The 16,435-nt window shown below is 33.2% G+C and overlaps 1 protein-coding gene across 4 annotated transcripts; it reads left to right on the top strand.

The window, feature by feature from the left end:
- The first annotated feature begins 7,787 nt into the window (after window positions 1-7,787).
- On the top strand, window positions 7,788-16,281 carry LOC126707564 (monosaccharide-sensing protein 2-like). Of its 4 annotated transcripts, XM_050407286.1 has the most exons (7): window positions 8,116-8,359; window positions 8,465-8,511; window positions 8,615-8,742; window positions 9,015-9,581; window positions 11,560-12,494; window positions 13,508-13,695; window positions 15,656-16,281. In XM_050407286.1, exons 3-7 carry the CDS (start codon window positions 8,664-8,666, stop codon window positions 16,098-16,100), a joined length of 2,214 nt encoding a protein of 737 aa, XP_050263243.1. In that variant the 5' UTR covers window positions 8,116-8,359; window positions 8,465-8,511; window positions 8,615-8,663; the 3' UTR covers window positions 16,101-16,281. The 4 variants fall into 4 exon arrangements, with proteins under 4 accessions (XP_050263242.1, XP_050263244.1, XP_050263243.1 ...); XM_050407285.1 differs by lacking the exons at window positions 8,116-8,359; window positions 8,465-8,511 and adding an exon at window positions 7,788-7,992; XM_050407287.1 differs by lacking the exons at window positions 8,116-8,359; window positions 8,465-8,511 and adding an exon at window positions 7,788-7,998.
- Window positions 16,282-16,435: the final 154 nt, after the last annotated feature.

Here is a 16,435-nt window from a genome sequence, read left to right as displayed (position 1 = left end):
GAGTAACACTAATAAAGACAAGACTACTAAGAAAATGTCAAAGCAGTGGCTCTGATACCATGTTAGAAATACTAAAATCTATAGTATTGTATTTCATAATGAACGAATATACATGAGTGCCTTTATATAGGAGGCATATGTGTGTAGTACAAGTAAATATGTGTGCAGTACAAGTAAATATGTGTACAGTACAAGTAAGAGTGTAGTACAAGAATATGTACTATACAAGTAATCTAGCAGTTGGGTCTAAAGCCCATAACATTATACACGTTAACGGTAGTAATAATATATATGAACAATGTTATAGATGGATTGATATGGATAGTTATTTTAGCAAAAATGTGTAAAACTTGCCAAGTTTTCTATTTTGCATTGTTTGGTGTGAGTGCTTACATAACTTTGCATGACTTGATTTGGGTGAATTTTGTGCTTAGTTGGCTAAAATATGACATTTTTTCTATTATAAAAGTATTGATGTGAGTTCTTTAAGTTCTTATACTAGTAGGGGAGAATTGAAACCATACATGTCTCAATAATGTCATTTCATCCATAATTTAAGGAAGATTTTTTAAAAAAAAATAGAATATTATGTCAGTAAAATCACAGTTGGAGAGAGCATGGACTTAACAGTTATATTTGTACAAACTTTAATGACGGGAATGTCATTTATACAAATGTTTGAGGATGAATGTGTTTTGACTTTCCATTCTTTTTTTTTTTCTTTTCTTTTTTATTGGGTATATATATATATATATATATTATTTTTTTTTTGAGAATCTATTGGGTATATTTATTAAAAAGAGAAATTACACTTTGCCCAAATGTGATTTGCCCGAAAAACACTTATGGTTTAAAAATTGACTCTTTACCCACATGAGGTAAGCTCCGTTTGTCTCCTATTACTCACATTCGTTAAAAGCTGGGATAAATTTATATTTTTGCTACCCTTTTATGTCTCTCTCCTCTTAAACATGAAAAACTAAAAAATTCAAGGGAAAAGAAGATCTAAAACCTAGGTTTTATAAAAAATTAAAACCTAGCCTTTGTTTTGGTAGAAACTAGCAAGATATAACCTTCATATCCCACAAAGGCAATTGTACTTGAATTAGGGGAATTCTCAAAAACTTCCAAGCTTTTCTCCACCTTGGCAACCACGGGGCCAATTTTATCAACTTTTGCTTTCACTAAATCAAAGCTATAGAAGAACTTTCTCCTTCCTGCTATAATAACCCGAGACCAATCAGGCAAGAATGATACCTTTCGAATGGGGCAATCATCAAGGAAGATACTTTGTATCTTGGTATTCTGTTTGCCATCAATCTGAAAAAAAAAATCTAAGCTTTTGATTAAATCCTGCAGCTAGTAGTAATTGTGCATTTCGATGGAACTGAACTGAATTTATTGGACCATTTGAAGCATCCTCTGCATTTGCATCTACAAGTCTTGAATATTCAAGACGTCCAGGCAACAATTTAGTGTTGCTCCTCACAACAAGGTCTTCATTTGTTTGAAGGATATCTTCTACAACTTCATCATTCTTGTAATTATAGACAATTTTTTTCTAATCTAAATTAAAAGTTCGGTTTTAATTTTTTCAAAACCTAGCTTTTAGATCTTATTTTCTCTTGATTTTTTAGTTTTTTAAGTTTTGAGATAACAGAGACATAGAAGGGTAGAAAAAAAATACAAATTTACCCATGTTTTTAACAGAGCTGAGTAGTGGGAGACAAACGGAGCTTATTTCAGGTGGGTAAAGTGTCAATTTTTAAAACACAGGTAAGCAAAGTGTTTTTTGAGCAAACCATAAGTGGACAAAGTGTAATTTCCCCTTATTAAAATTTCTTTTGTGATAGATATATTAGAATTTCAACCTATAATATTCACCACATGATGATTGTTCTTTATCATTTGGCCAAGACACCAATTGGTTTATTGTGTGGGTGAGGGTCGAATCTCATATCTCTTATTCAATGATAAGTGACTTTATTAGTAGAAACCATACATGTATCGGTTGAAAATATTATGAGTTATCGATTAAGCTATAAGGTTTTTAGAACTTTTAGTCTTACACAAACATTTACCTGTTGTCTAAGTGAGACAAGAATCTATTTTAAAATTAAACTTTCATTTTTTGGGTGTAAGTGAGGGCATTTAAAATTTTAAATTACAAGAAATGATATGATATTGAAGTCTAGATAGATATTTAGATTTGTACTATATTTAAAATTTTAAATCAAACATTAAATAAATCTTTTTCAAATAGAGTTGATCATGTTACTTGTATTTGTGAGCCATGTTAGAGGTTGAATTTGAAAAGTCCAGTAGACAAAAAATAATAATAGAGCAGGGCGAAAGTGCATATAGGAAAACCAGACCTTACCGATTAAGGGAGAAGATGATGTTGTAGAACTGATGCCATTAAGAGGGGGAAGAGATTTCAGTTTGCTCTCTTTTGAAATTAAACGACATCTCTCTCTAGAAATTTTGTTTCACCCTAACACTCTCTTTTATTTATTTTTTAAATAGATAGAGATTATTACTATTTTTTAATCATAAACTAAGTCAGCAATTTTAAACTGGTGAAAGTCTTTTAGTGAAATGGTGGACTACTAGGCAAAAGTGACATTGTTCACCATGAGGTCCTTATAACTTTTCCCAATAGAGGGCATAAATATCATTTGAATGCACATGTTATATAGTATATATTTAATAAATTATTCCAATATTTTTTGAGGTTTTACAAAATGACACTTCTTTGATCTCTAATAATATATGATATGACACCTCTTTGATGGTTGTATAAATATAACAATTAGGTTTTCAATAACCAAATATTCTAGTTTATTTTTTTATAAGTAACCGAATATTTCATTGTAAAAACAAATATCTATGGCAACATGCTTGGGGGCGGTCGACCTGCTTATGGGGTCAAATCAATACGTTTTGAGAAGAAAACTATATATACATAAGAGAGGAGTGTCAGTCATCCACAAATCTCTGGAGTTGAGAATGTCATTTTGTCCACAATTTGAGAAAAAATCTTTTTTAAAAATAGAAAATTATTTTAGTGAAAGAAATCACAATTTGAGAAAGCATAAACTTAACTATTATATTTGTACACACTTCAAAGACGGGAATTTGATATATACAATGTTTGAGGATGAATGCATTTTGATTTACCATTTTATTTTATTTTATTGGGTGTATTTGTTGAAATTTATTTTTTATAGATATATTAAATTTTCAACCAATGATGTCCACCACATGATGATTGCTTTTTACTATTAAGCAAGACATCAATTAATTTATGGTGTGAGTGAAACTCGAATCTCATATCTCTTATTCGATGATAAAAGACTTTACTAGTTGAGTTCGTGTATTTGTTAATTTGAATGCCAACAAAGTAATACAATGTAAGAAATAATATAGATGCAGTTATAATTTCATCCTAATATGGCCAACAGTTAAAAGGAAGGTAAATGAAAATTGGCAAAATATCAAGGGAAAAAATCATTTGACATGGAGTTGTTGTAAAAGGAAATAACACATTTAGTGTGTATTTGGTATGACCAAGTGGCTAGGTGCATTTTTGTAAGTTGAAATTTTTTCCCCGAAGACAAGTTTACTCTAAAAGTATTCATCTAAGAAAAAAGAGAGGTGTTACGTCTACAACATTTTTACAACAAATCATAGGTGGTTAGTTGTTATTGGTTCAAATTTAAATTTAGTACTAAGATTACTTTTTTGCCCCAATAATAACAATCAGTAACAAACTATCACTTATAATTTGTTGTAAAAATATTGTGAAAATATTATAGACATATCATTTCTAAAAAAAAAAAAAATGTGTCTACTCTAAATTATGTACTGTAAATAAGTAAAAAACTAACACATATATCTCATTATGTACTATAAATTAGTAAAAAACTAACACATATCTCTCTCTCTTTATTTTATTTTTGGCTTGCATAGAACTAGAAGGCTATATGTGGTCGGTGAGTATCGACTGTATCAAGCAACCACTGACCAAATCTGAAATCTAATTAATTTTTCGTTTTCTATTCATCATTGTTTCATTTCCTAAAAACAGAGAGAGAGAGAGAGAGTGGCAGTAAATAATATATAGTTCCGTTGTCCATCTTCCATCTCTATTTATTGGTTTTGATTTTGGCTCATTCGTCAGCAGCATGCAGCTACTGCCACTTCATATAATATATTTTGGTCAGATACCCCACCTCTAAAGTTCTGTTTTTTTTTAGCTAGATGCTCATCATCATCAAAGTTTAAGTGTAATGATCACGAGCATTGTCATCCCCACACTTTTTTGTTTTTATTTATTTATTGTGATTTCTTTATTTTTATTTTATTTTTCTCATATTCATAATTTATGGAAAGAGGTTGAAAGAAAAAAGCAAAGCATAACTGTCTTCCTTCCCAAAACAAAAATGTCTAAGTAAAACGTTGGGACTTGATTGAGATGACTGATGAACAAAAATAAATTTCTTCCTCATTTTTCTCATATTCAGTTAGTGTTTCCATATTATTAGAATCTAGTAGTAATATACCATGACAAAAAGGGAAAAATCCGTTTCAGTTATTACTTATTTGTCACAATTCAAAATTTTCAAATGTGTTTTTAAGAAACAAAGAATTAGAAAATTGGGTTAATTAATTCTGTGCAGACACCCCTTCTCCTTCTTTGCTTTTATTTATTTATTTATTTATTTATTTTACAAAGTAAATTAAAAACTGGGAGGAATATGTTAAAGCCTTACAAGCATGAATCCCAAATGGGAAAGGCAGTGGGGGATTAAAAAAAAAATTACAAACCCAATTACGTTAAATATCTTACGTCCTATATATACTCCTATAAAATATAGTTATAATAAGAAAGAGGAGAGTTGAATTCTTGGACGTTTTTGTTGGAAATACTAAGAAATGTCAACTAAAATACAAGACTATTGACAAATTCATCTTTTTTATATGTTTGAAAATGCCTCAAATCTGTCCAAAATCCACTTGTTTATTTGACCTTGATCAGTTAGATCCAGGTAAATTATATAGGATCAACCTAAAATAAATATTTAAAATAATATTTAAGTAAATTTAAGCGTAGATATGAACTTTCACATTAAATTAAACAATATTCATAATATAATTTAAATATATTTAAACACTATAACTATGCAACCGATATTTATTAGGTAAAAAAACCTCTAAAAAAAAAAAACTTAAGTTCAACTTAACATTTAAATTGTTTTATACGACATAGTTTAACTTTAAAGCATTCAAATAAATATTTAGAAACCAAAACACTACCTAAGTTGTTTAACAACTCATCATCAACTTCCTTATTAGATTTAAAGTAGGTGTGCATACCATAAGTTTATTTACCAACTACGTATAAGAGACAATAAATGATGGTAAAGAAAACTTTCTTTCTATAGGTTTTAAAGAGAGTAATAGACAAACAAATATTTTTAGGGATGACAGTGAAGCAGAGTGGGGGAGGGCATGGCCATATTATGAGGAGTCTAAATTTTTTGTCTCACTCTTTCTGCTTTATTATATACTTCACAAATAAAAACATGCCACATGTCCATCTAATTTATTAAATGCTAAATTTATGCTTTCTATTATTTCAATTACCTAAATATGATGAGTTATTTATTTATTTATTTATTTTAGGAAATTGAAATAATAGAAGGTATAAATTTAACATTTAATAAATTAGATGGACATGTGGCATGTTTTTATTTGTGGAGTAAGAAAAGTGGGATAGAAGATTTGAACTCATATTATGAGTGCCACATTTCTACCCCATTGGACCCTACCTTACCTTGCCTCATTTATGCTTCACATGGTCTCGTCTTGCCTCGACAGACAAGGTAGAGATTTCCCCATTCTCGCTCCATTACCAAAGTGGATTGAGGCAAGGCAAGGTGAAATTTCCATCCAAATGGAAACTATAATTTTTTTTAAAATATATATATATATATATATATATATATATATTTTTAATGGTATTTCCATAATTTAAATGCATATTAATTCGAGGCTTGGATGTTTAATGTGAAATTCAAACCTTGATATAGGGCTGACTTGGTAAGCTTTGAGGCTTAAGGAGACAATTTTAAGTGAAATGCTGTCTTATATTAGATATCATTGAAATAATTTTATATAAATTTTTACTCTTTTTTTTAATACAAAATTACTAATTAAAGTTTTGCATTTAAATTTTTGCTAAGATCTTATTTTTAATTGATAATATGCCTATTCCACTAAGATTTCTTGACAATTAATTTTAGGTAGGAGAATAAGTTTAGGGGTCACATAGAAAAATAACAGTTTGATGTTGACTACTTACCAAGAAATGTTCTTAGAAAGAGGGACATGAGGACTAGTCGCAAGAGTAATTTTTTGAAAGAGAAAGGAAGAAGAGACATTTGATGGGAATATTGAAATTTTTTATTATTTTAAAAAGAAATAAAGTAATGAAAGCTTTGTTTCTATTTATAAGTGAGATAGAGAAAATAAAATTGTATATGTGCCTCTTCAATTTTTTAACTAGGCATTGAAACTTCTAAAAAAAAAGTATGTTATATATTTTATTTAAAATTATTAAATAAATATAATAATTGTAATATAGGACCGAAATTATGAGGCCTTAAATTATATGGGCCTAATAGAAAATTGGCTTAATTGGCAAAGGATGGAGCCGGCCTTGCTCTGACATGTTAAATATTTAAACCCAAACTTTACCCCCATATAATCCCAAACTCTTAGTCGTACAGTTTGGTTTGCTTAAAAAATAAGATGAGTAAAAGTATAATAAAATTTTTTTAACAAGACTTTAAGAAAATAAGCTAAGCTAAGGGGAAAGTCAAATCAAGACCGTTTTGAAAACTCACTAAACCAACCAATTATCATCTCTAAATCTCAAAACTCATGACAGTCTTGCATGGGCATGCAACATGCATGCGTGCGCGCTGCTTAGGCCATGACAACCTGCCCACGCAGCCAAGGCCATGACATACCCCATGAGTGGACAACTCTAATTATTTAATCACATTTTTACTCTCAACTAGTTACTATTAAATAAATAAAAAAGGTAATTAAGACAATTATAAATTTATAATATCACAATGTTATTATAATTTCTTCTCTACTAGTTTAGTTTATTTTTGACTTATTTTGTTCAAGTATAACCGTTTAAGCTACATTTCTTCTAGTCTAGACATAGTTATGCTTTTGTCAAACAAACAAATGTTTTTAAATTGCAAACTCCCATCTTTTTCTTAGCCATAAAATTTTCACAAGTTCGTTGAATCTTGTAAAAAGAGAAGGAAAAAAGAGTTGAAACACAAAGAAAAGTGAGACAAACTCCGAGAATCCTTATACGGTTGTAAAAGTTATTTGTAACCCAAGAAGTAGACTGGTAATTAAAGTCTTCGTCCGCAAATTGTATAGGAACTAAACTAATGTCGTTTGGTTTTGGAGCCGAAGTTTGGTGAAGTCGATTCCTCACAGTCACATCATTTTGTTTTATGACATGGTATTTTTAGAACACACAACACAACTTGTTCTCCTCTCTACTTGGGTCTTTTATTATGGTGGCTTTTTTTGTCCTTTTGGTCGTCAATACCTCTATAGAACACTGAAACAGTCACATAAAAAAAAAAAAAAAAAAAAAAAAAAATCTTTGTGCTGAGCAAGTGCGCATGCCAAATCACAAAAAACAGCTCACACAAATACATAAAGTATTTTGCAAACACAAATATACACTGTCCTTTTTTGGCTTTTTCAATAATTTAAGGTTGTTACAACTTACAAAGCATTACAATTCATTAGTCCAGAGCAGAAGATTCCGCCATCTATTCAGGAACTATTTTGGTCTGATCCCTCAAAAACCCCATTAACGTTTTAGTCATTACTGCCTCTGCCTTCTTCTCCATTATTGCTTCTCTTTACCAATCTGAAGACAAATACAAGGTAAAGGTACTAACTTTTTTTTTTTTTTTAATTTATAAATTTTGTATATTGTTGTTTTTTGGTCGAAGCAAAATAATAGAGCGTGAGAAAGGGATAGAGAGTGACGTATAACTGGAAAATACGATGAGGAAGCTTACGTGCTGGGCAAAGAGAGAGCCATAAGGGGCAGGTGTCTTTGTTTTAAAAGCCTTGCCACTGTTTCACTTGGCCTTTTCTCTCTGGCGAATAAAATCACTACCTTTTTTTCGTTTCGGTGATAAAAATCTCAAATTTTCTAGACCCTTGGGAGTTTAGACCAAGCTTTTGACGCCTAAGTGATTGCATAGGCTCCTGGCTTTTTCTAGATCCTATGATACCTCTCTGAAAGGTGGTCTAGCCAAAGCCACTGGTTTTGTATTCCCGTTGGATTTAGATAATGGGGTTTAATTTAATTCTTCTGTCTCACTCGATTTTTTTGATTGCTTTATTTTAGTGATTGGTATTAAATCAGTGATTCATTGGATTCCCTGCACCATACAGGTGTTCACACATAATAGATCAGTTTGTTGTTGAATTTGTTGGACTGGGTTAACATGAATAGCTCTGGATTGTTTGATCTGTGATCTGGGTTTTCATCTTTCAGGTTTGTTCATAATTGAGTTAGAGGAGTTGCTATCAAATTTCTATTAAAAATGAGTGGAGCTGTGCTTGTGGCTGTTGCTGCTGCTGTTGGAAACTTACTGCAGGGATGGGATAATGCTACTATCGCAGGTAATATACTGTTTGAGATACGTTTTAAAGGCTTGAAGTACTTTTCTATTGTCTTTTCATGATTAAAAGTCAGATTCTTTAGATGGACAAGTTGCAGTTTTGTGATTCAGAGATTTATATGATTTGGATTTGTTTTCTGTACTAATAATTGAATCTGGGTAATCCTTATCTTTCCTTGATATGACCGAAGTTTCAACCTTTTCTTTGTAAAAGCATATAAGATTTGGTTACTAAATCTCATTCTTGAAAGGCTTTTTCTGTTTTTGATGTAGGGGCTGTTTTGTACATAAAGAGGGAATTCAAATTAGAGAGTGAACCCACTGTAGAAGGGCTAATCGTGGCCATGTCACTTATTGGAGCCACTTTGATTACAACATTTTCTGGAGCCATAGCAGACTGGCTAGGCCGCCGTCCTTTGCTGATAATCTCATCTGTCCTTTATTTTATTAGTGGTCTTGTAATGTTGTGGTCTCCCAATGTTTATGTGCTGTTGTTTGCTAGACTTTTAGATGGATTTGGAATTGGTTTGTCTGTTACTCTCGTTCCTGTTTATATATCTGAGACCGCACCGCCTGAAATAAGGGGATTACTGAATACTTTACCTCAGTTCTCTGGTTCTGGGGGAATGTTTATGTCATATTGCATGGTGTTTGGGATGTCATTGATGCAATCACCTAGCTGGAGGTTGATGTTGGGGGTTCTTTCTGTTCCTTCTCTTGTTTACTTTGCACTGACAGTATTCTTCTTGCCTGAGTCTCCACGGTGGCTTGTTAGTAAAGGGCGTATGCTTGAGGCCAAGCAGGTTTTGCAGAGGCTGCGTGGCAGAGAAGATGTCTCTGGTTAGTTGTTCTGTGCTGTTTTCATGTACATTATTGGTTGTCGCCTCGACTCACAAACTTGATTTTCTTTCATGGAACTTTGTCGTTCATGTGGGAGTTTTTGTTTATAGATGCTTAGTTATGGGTTTTTAGATTTTATTTTGAGATTGAACTAGAGTAATTCATTTAGAATGGCAAAATTTGAATTGTTATGGAATATAAAAATAAGGTGAGAACGGAAGAGATAAATGCAGTTCACACACTAAGACCTATGTCCTCAACACCAAAGACCAATCAATTCCTTATTTTCATCTTCAACTTGTGGAAAGTGTCATACTTTTCTAACACCCCCTCAAGATGTGTATTAATCATTGATGAAATGCACAACTTGTAGAAATTGAATCCAAAGCTTAAAACTATGTCTACCAGAACCTTTTGGGTTTCAAGAAAATAAGCCAATAAGGGAATACTTTTTACGAACCGATTTTAGTACCTCAAGGGAACATAAAAATAATGCTATTAAAATGGCAACCCCTCAATGAGAAATCCGCTAGAAATCCTCCTATGAAGATGTCATTATAATATTGATGGGACAAATATCCTTTGCTATTGAGGTACTAGGAATGAGAATTGCATAGGTAAAATTACCAATATGCATGAAGAAACGGTAATATTTCCTATTAAAACTAGGATGAAAAGAAAGGGGGTAGATGATAAAAAACAATTAACAATATTTTTATATTAGAAATCACCAACAAGAAGAAAATAATGTGAGTGAAGAGATTCAAGCAAGGTCCATTTGATCTGCTTTGATGCCATGTCAACATTTGAAATATTATGGAATGTAAATAGAAGATGAGATAGAGGGAAAAATGGAAGAGATTAACATGGTTCGATCACTAAGACCTAAGTCCACAACACCAAAAGCCAAAGGACTACATCTTTCATTCACTTGATTGATCACACATTACAATGGAATTCATATTTATAATGAGATTTACCGAATTTGAAAATAGGTCAACTACCAATTTATTACATGTATATTTTGATTTTGAATTTCCTTATGAATATAATTGCTTGGTCCGATCCCTTGATTTACTCCAAGCAGTCATCCTTGATTTCATCTTCAATTTGTGGAAAGTGTCATACTTTTCCAAGACAGGACATCTAAAGTTCTTAGGTGTTATTGAGTGATATAATTGTTGCTTGATGTCTGTATAAATTCTTTGCTTGGTTTTCACAATAAAGTCAATGCTGAAGCTACTCTGTCCTTGTTGATATATTTAACTTATTTTACATTTTTTTTTTTTGGGCATTTTGAAGGCTGAATATGAATAAGAAATATCTGGCTTTTTGAGAGAGAGAAGTGAGGCTTTAGCATTTGCTCACATGTATGTATGCAAGTACTTGTATAATGTGAGGCTTCATTTTGGTCTATCACAAGGCTTCTATTTTATAAAATACTATATGAGAATTGTTGGAGTTTGAATTCCCAATGTTTACTTTCTCAAGTCCCTCCGATGCTTTCTTCAAAGCAGCATATCAGTGCATAACATTATATATTGCGTCTGTTGGTATATTTGTGCCTTCAGATGTGTGGAATAGAATGTTTATGCCATAAATTACAACATATTTGATTGCCTTCATAGGCCTTTAAGAAAGGATAAAAAGAGCCATATTTTTTTGGATTTACAACAACTTGGCCATTTAAATTCAAGAACAATAATTATTTATCTTTCTTCTTTAAAAAAAAAAAAAAATCAAGAACGACAATTGAATTTTTATTGGTGGTCTTGTTCCTTTTTTGGGCATGTGATTTCTGTTTCCTAACTTTGCTCCTTTGTAGTACTGCTTGATTTACATCTCTGGTAATGTTTCAGATTATTCTTTTGCTTTTAGAACAGTGTGGAAAACTCAATCAGTGCCTGCCATTTGCTTCATTATATTGTCTATCTGATAACTAAGATTTGTATAATGTGTATCCTCTTCAAATGAACAGGTGAGATGGCTTTACTAGTAGAGGGTCTTGGAGTTGGGGCTGAAACATCTATCGAGGAGTACATTATTGGCCCAGACAATGAGATTATGGATGATGACCAGGATCTCTCTGGTGAAAAAGATCAAATTAAGTTATATGGCCCTGAAGAGGGTCTCTCCTGGATTGCCAGACCTGTTACAAGACAGAGTACTGTTGGCCTTGTGTCTCGGCATGGAAGCATGGCAAGTCGTAGCGGTCTTGTAGATCCTCTTGTAACCCTCTTTGGCAGTGTCCATGAGAAGCTCCCTGAAGCAGGAAGCATGCGAAGCATGCTTTTTCCGCACTTTGGCAGCATGTTCAGCGTTGGAGGAGGAAATCAACCGAGACAGGAAGAGTGGGATGAAGAGAGTCTTGCCAGAGAGGGTGAGGAGTATGTATCTGATGCTGCTGCTGGTGATTCTGATGACAATTTGCATAGTCCATTGATCTCACGTCAGACGACAAGCCTAGAAAAGGAGTTGGGCCCACCTCCCCATGGCAGCCTTTCAAGCATGAGGCATGGCAGTACTACACAAGAACCAGTCAGTAGCATGGGGATTGGTGGTGGTTGGCAGCTGGCTTGGAAATGGTCTGAGAGAGAAGGCAAAGATGGCAAGAAAGAAGGAGGGTTTAAAAGAATTTATTTGCACCAGGAGAGTGTACCTGGATCTGTGCGTGGGTCTCTAGTTTCTATTCCTGGTGTTGATGCCACACCAGATGGTGAGGTTATCCAGGCTGCTGCTTTGGTAAGTCAACCTGCTCTTTATTCTGAAGATCTTATGAAGCAGCATACAGTTGGACCAGCTATGGTACACCCATCCGAAGTTGCTGCAAAAGGGCCAAGTTGGGGTGATCTTTTTGAACCAGGTGTGAAACATGCATTGGCTGTTGGGGTGGGACTTCAAATACTTCAGCAGGTAAAAAAATAGTATCTACTGGAGAACTTATAGTTTCTTTTTATTTGAATTTTAAACGATGTATGTCTATTGGTCTTTCTAGTTAACGGCATGCAGCATGGTAAAGCATCTCCTGCTATCCTCTCCTTTGCAAATCTTTATTTTTGTTTTCTAGGTAGCAGCCGTTTTTTAGGTTTTTTGGGAAATTGAACAGGCTAGGTACAATTTATTCTTCTACAAGCTGCTAAAGGACTAATTAACTAATGAAATATATGTGTGTTTGAATGCATTGTGTTGCATGCATAACATCTACTGTATAAGAATTATGAGTCATTACAAAGCAAAACTCATGAATGTTGACAAAGTACTCGTTATCTCCACAAAAATATATAAATAAATAAAAATAAAACTCTCATGAATGTTGATGAATCTGAACTTGGCATTTTTTTTGGTTTTGTGACTCATCTGGAGTTGGAGAAGAATATAGCAGGAAAGTCTCCATGCTAGTAGCAAGAAGTAGAAGTGTATTTTTGGTGACTATCCAAGATTGTGTGGGAATAATTCAGGGAAGGGTTGACTACCTTACTACGAAAAAAAAAAAAATAACCTTAGTCTCAAATGCAATAAATTAAATTTTATGTGCAACTGGCTTATAATCATTGTATTTGAAGCCTTCTTGATAAAATAGAAAGAATCAAATAGGGAATTGGGTTCTTCTCTTTTCTTCCTGATAAATTAAAAAATTGCTATTTTTTGTTGCAACATATTACCAAAATGAAAATTTTCATGATTTTTTTAAAAAAATATTTAATCTCTCCAAAAAATAGGGGGACAGTAAGGTTGCCTACCAATCACCTCTCTCCTACCTCACAAAAGTGGGATTTTTGTGCACTAGGTACAACCCTTTTTTTACCCATAATTTTTAGGATTTTGTGGTGTACTGACCTTGTTACTGGAGAAAACCATTTCCTGAATGTTACTTTCTGTTTCATTTTTGTCTGACCTGCTTCTTATATTTTTTCTTATATGTGCAGTTCTCCGGCATAAATGGGGTTCTGTACTACACACCTCAAATTCTCGACCAGGCAGGTGTTGGAGTTCTTCTTTCAAACTTGGGCCTTAGTTCGTCTTCTGCATCTCTACTTATTAGTGCAATAACAACTTTGTTGATGCTTCCTGCTATAGCTGTTGCCATGAGGCTCATGGATGTCTCTGGCAGGAGGTACTTTATTCCTCTTTTTGTCCATATTCTTTAGTAACTTTTTTGATAAGTATATGGTTTAGTAACTTTGTTGAGAGGACAAAAATGTCTGTTGCCATATGATAATAGATATTTTTTTCAGAAGGTAAAAGCCTAAATTTTTATTCTTTGTACCCAGTTGTATAATTGTAGCTCTTGTTTGAAATTCATAAAATGTTCCTTAGGTGGTTTTGTTGATTGTTCGCGCCTTTTTGAGTTATAACTGGCAATGAAACATGTTACCTAGATTCATGGCACTTTCTGGTGTTTCTAATGGAGAGGTCTAAGTTTCAAATCCCCCCTTCCTTATTGTTGTAAACTTGGTAATTATCGAATTATAATAAATAAAAAACTAGATCTCCATCAGTCCTATCCATATTGGGATATGATCAGGTTGATGCATGGGTCTGTGTCAGGTTTGGGTTAGATGGTTCATATAATTTGTTGCTGCACATGTGAATTTGTTCTTTATTCTAGTTATGCATGGACATACACTAACCCCTGATGAAAATAATGAGTACATAATGTGGTTGACATTGGTGGGACTTGTTAAAAAAAAAGGTATCTGTACCATTGAATCACAGATATATGTTCATCATTAATGGGCTTCTCTCTTGATCAATCTAACCCCTTAATGAAAAAGCAATTTTTCATTCATCATTGACTTCTAGGAGGATTGACCCTGTTTAGGCTGTGTACGAGGCGGGTTGCCCCATTAAAAGGTCTGCCCAACAACTGTCCCCATTTTAATTTGCTTCAGTTATGAGAAAACCCAAAGACAATCCATCTCTATTTTAACCATCATGGCTACTTATCAAAAAAAAACCCAAAGATATTTTCTTTTCCACTCAAATGCATGTCTTATATATTACTCCCTCCATCATGTTGTGTTTGTCCATCATTTCAATTTAGGATGTCCAAATATATTGTCTGCTATGAAAAGTTAATAGACACAATTTCCATAACTTTCCTAGCCTACCTTTATTTGAAAAGTCAATACTCCCATTGTTTTATTATAGCTTAAATTAAGAAGAGCATTTTTGGACATTAATAATAATTTTTTTTTTCAAAGATAAAAATGACCTTCCATAAAAGGTTGGATTTTCTATGGTGAATAAACAAAATGGGATGGTAATTAGCTTCCCGAGTATGGTGGTACTCAGGAAACTTGTACATATATGTAGATTTGTGTGTCATGTTTCCTAGTCACAAAATATTTTGTGAATTTCAGCTACAACTTGAAAAAAACAAGAACTTAGTTTTAATCTCTTTCATTTTTCACCATTGCACAGTTGGTTAATATTTATATTCTAACTATCATGTTTAAGTAATGCAAAATTCCTAACTGATGGTAAGAGGCATGAGTGGATGGTCCTCTTTTTGAAGTTCTTGAATGACCCATTTGGATCAGTATCTAGCCTGGACAGTCATTTAGTGACAGAATCGTTTCTAGAGACTAGCCAAGAAAACTTGGGACTTTGAGAGAACAATTATTGCCTTTTCTTTTCCTGCTGATTTCCTGTTGAACTTTGTTTAGAGTCTTGTAATGTTTTATGTGCAGCTGGAGTCGCAATGAGTGTTAATTTTGTGTCTTTGTTTTTTTCCTTGGGAATAAATGCTGCACATGTACTGGAATCTGCAAAATTTTGCTTGAACGAAGAAGTTTTCCTGTTGTTTGTGATGATGAGTAACATTAGGGGCTTCCAAAGTCCTTGACATTCATTTCATTGTAAGGATGTCTACAAAGATGTTTGCATGAATGGATGATATGAAAGATGCCACTAAATGCAAATATGTCATGTCATATAAAATCAATATCTTAACTCTGCTAATTTGAGTTTGTTAGTTTGATGTGAATTTGTGTACATTTTCCTTTAATTGCTTTTGTTCTTTCATGTTTTGGTTCATCTCACAGTTTGTTTTTCGTTTTTTCCCATTGCAGGACTTTGTTGCTTACCACAATCCCTATCTTGATACTATCTCTTGTCATCCTAGTCCTTGGAAGTCTTGTGGATATGGGCAGTGTTGTGAATGCATCAATCTCAACCGTTAGTGTTATTCTCTACTTCTGCTTCTTTGTCATGGGGTTTGGGCCAGTCCCCAACATTCTCTGTGCAGAGATCTTCCCCACCCGAGTTCGTGGCCTCTGCATTGCCATATGTGCCCTCACATTTTGGATAGGTGACATCATTGTCACCTACACACTCCCAGTGATGCTCAAATCCATTGGCCTCGCCGGTGTTTTTGGTTTGTATGCGATTGTGTGCCTCATATCATGGGTGTTTGTTTTCATTAAAGTCCCTGAAACCAAGGGTATGCCACTTGAAGTGATTTCCGAGTTCTTCTCAGTTGGTGCTAAGCAGACTGCAGACACCAAGAAAAATTAACTTGGTTGCCATGATGTATTGAAAATTTTGACTAGTGTTTGTCTTTCTGCTTTCATTTGGGTCAGTTTTTTTATCATATACTTTTGGGTTATGGGAAGCTTGATTTCTGTAGGATAAAAAAAAAGTATCATATTTTTCTTGTAAACATTAGTTTATGGCTGAAATGAATGACTTTATTGTAGCTGTGCTCTTGTTTCAAAAATGAAACTGTTGAATGACTTCTTGTTATGCTAGGCTGATGGCAGAGGTGTTGCCAGCTTGGGGGATGAGGATGATTTTTTGGAAAATGTACTACAGTGGGAGAAGTGTGTATTGCAAATTTTTTGTTTGCATTT

The sequence above is a fragment of the Quercus robur genome, chromosome 11, assembly GCF_932294415.1.
Source record: "Quercus robur chromosome 11, dhQueRobu3.1, whole genome shotgun sequence".
NCBI lineage: Eukaryota > Viridiplantae > Streptophyta > Magnoliopsida > Fagales > Fagaceae > Quercus > Quercus robur.
Note: the sequence above shows the minus strand (reverse complement) of the source record. Positions and strands in the feature narration are given on the sequence as shown.

Coding starts and splice junctions, on each gene's coding strand:
- LOC126707564 (XM_050407285.1), top strand. CDS start 8,664: ATGAGTGGAGCTGTGCTTGTGGCTGTTGCTGCTGCTGTTGGAAACTTA. Junction 9,582..11,559: donor TGGCAGAGAAGATGTCTCTG/GTTAGTTGTTCT, acceptor TCAAATGAACAG/GTGAGATGGCTTTACTAGTA. Junction 13,696..15,655: donor ATGGATGTCTCTGGCAGGAG/GTACTTTATTCC, acceptor TTCCCATTGCAG/GACTTTGTTGCTTACCACAA.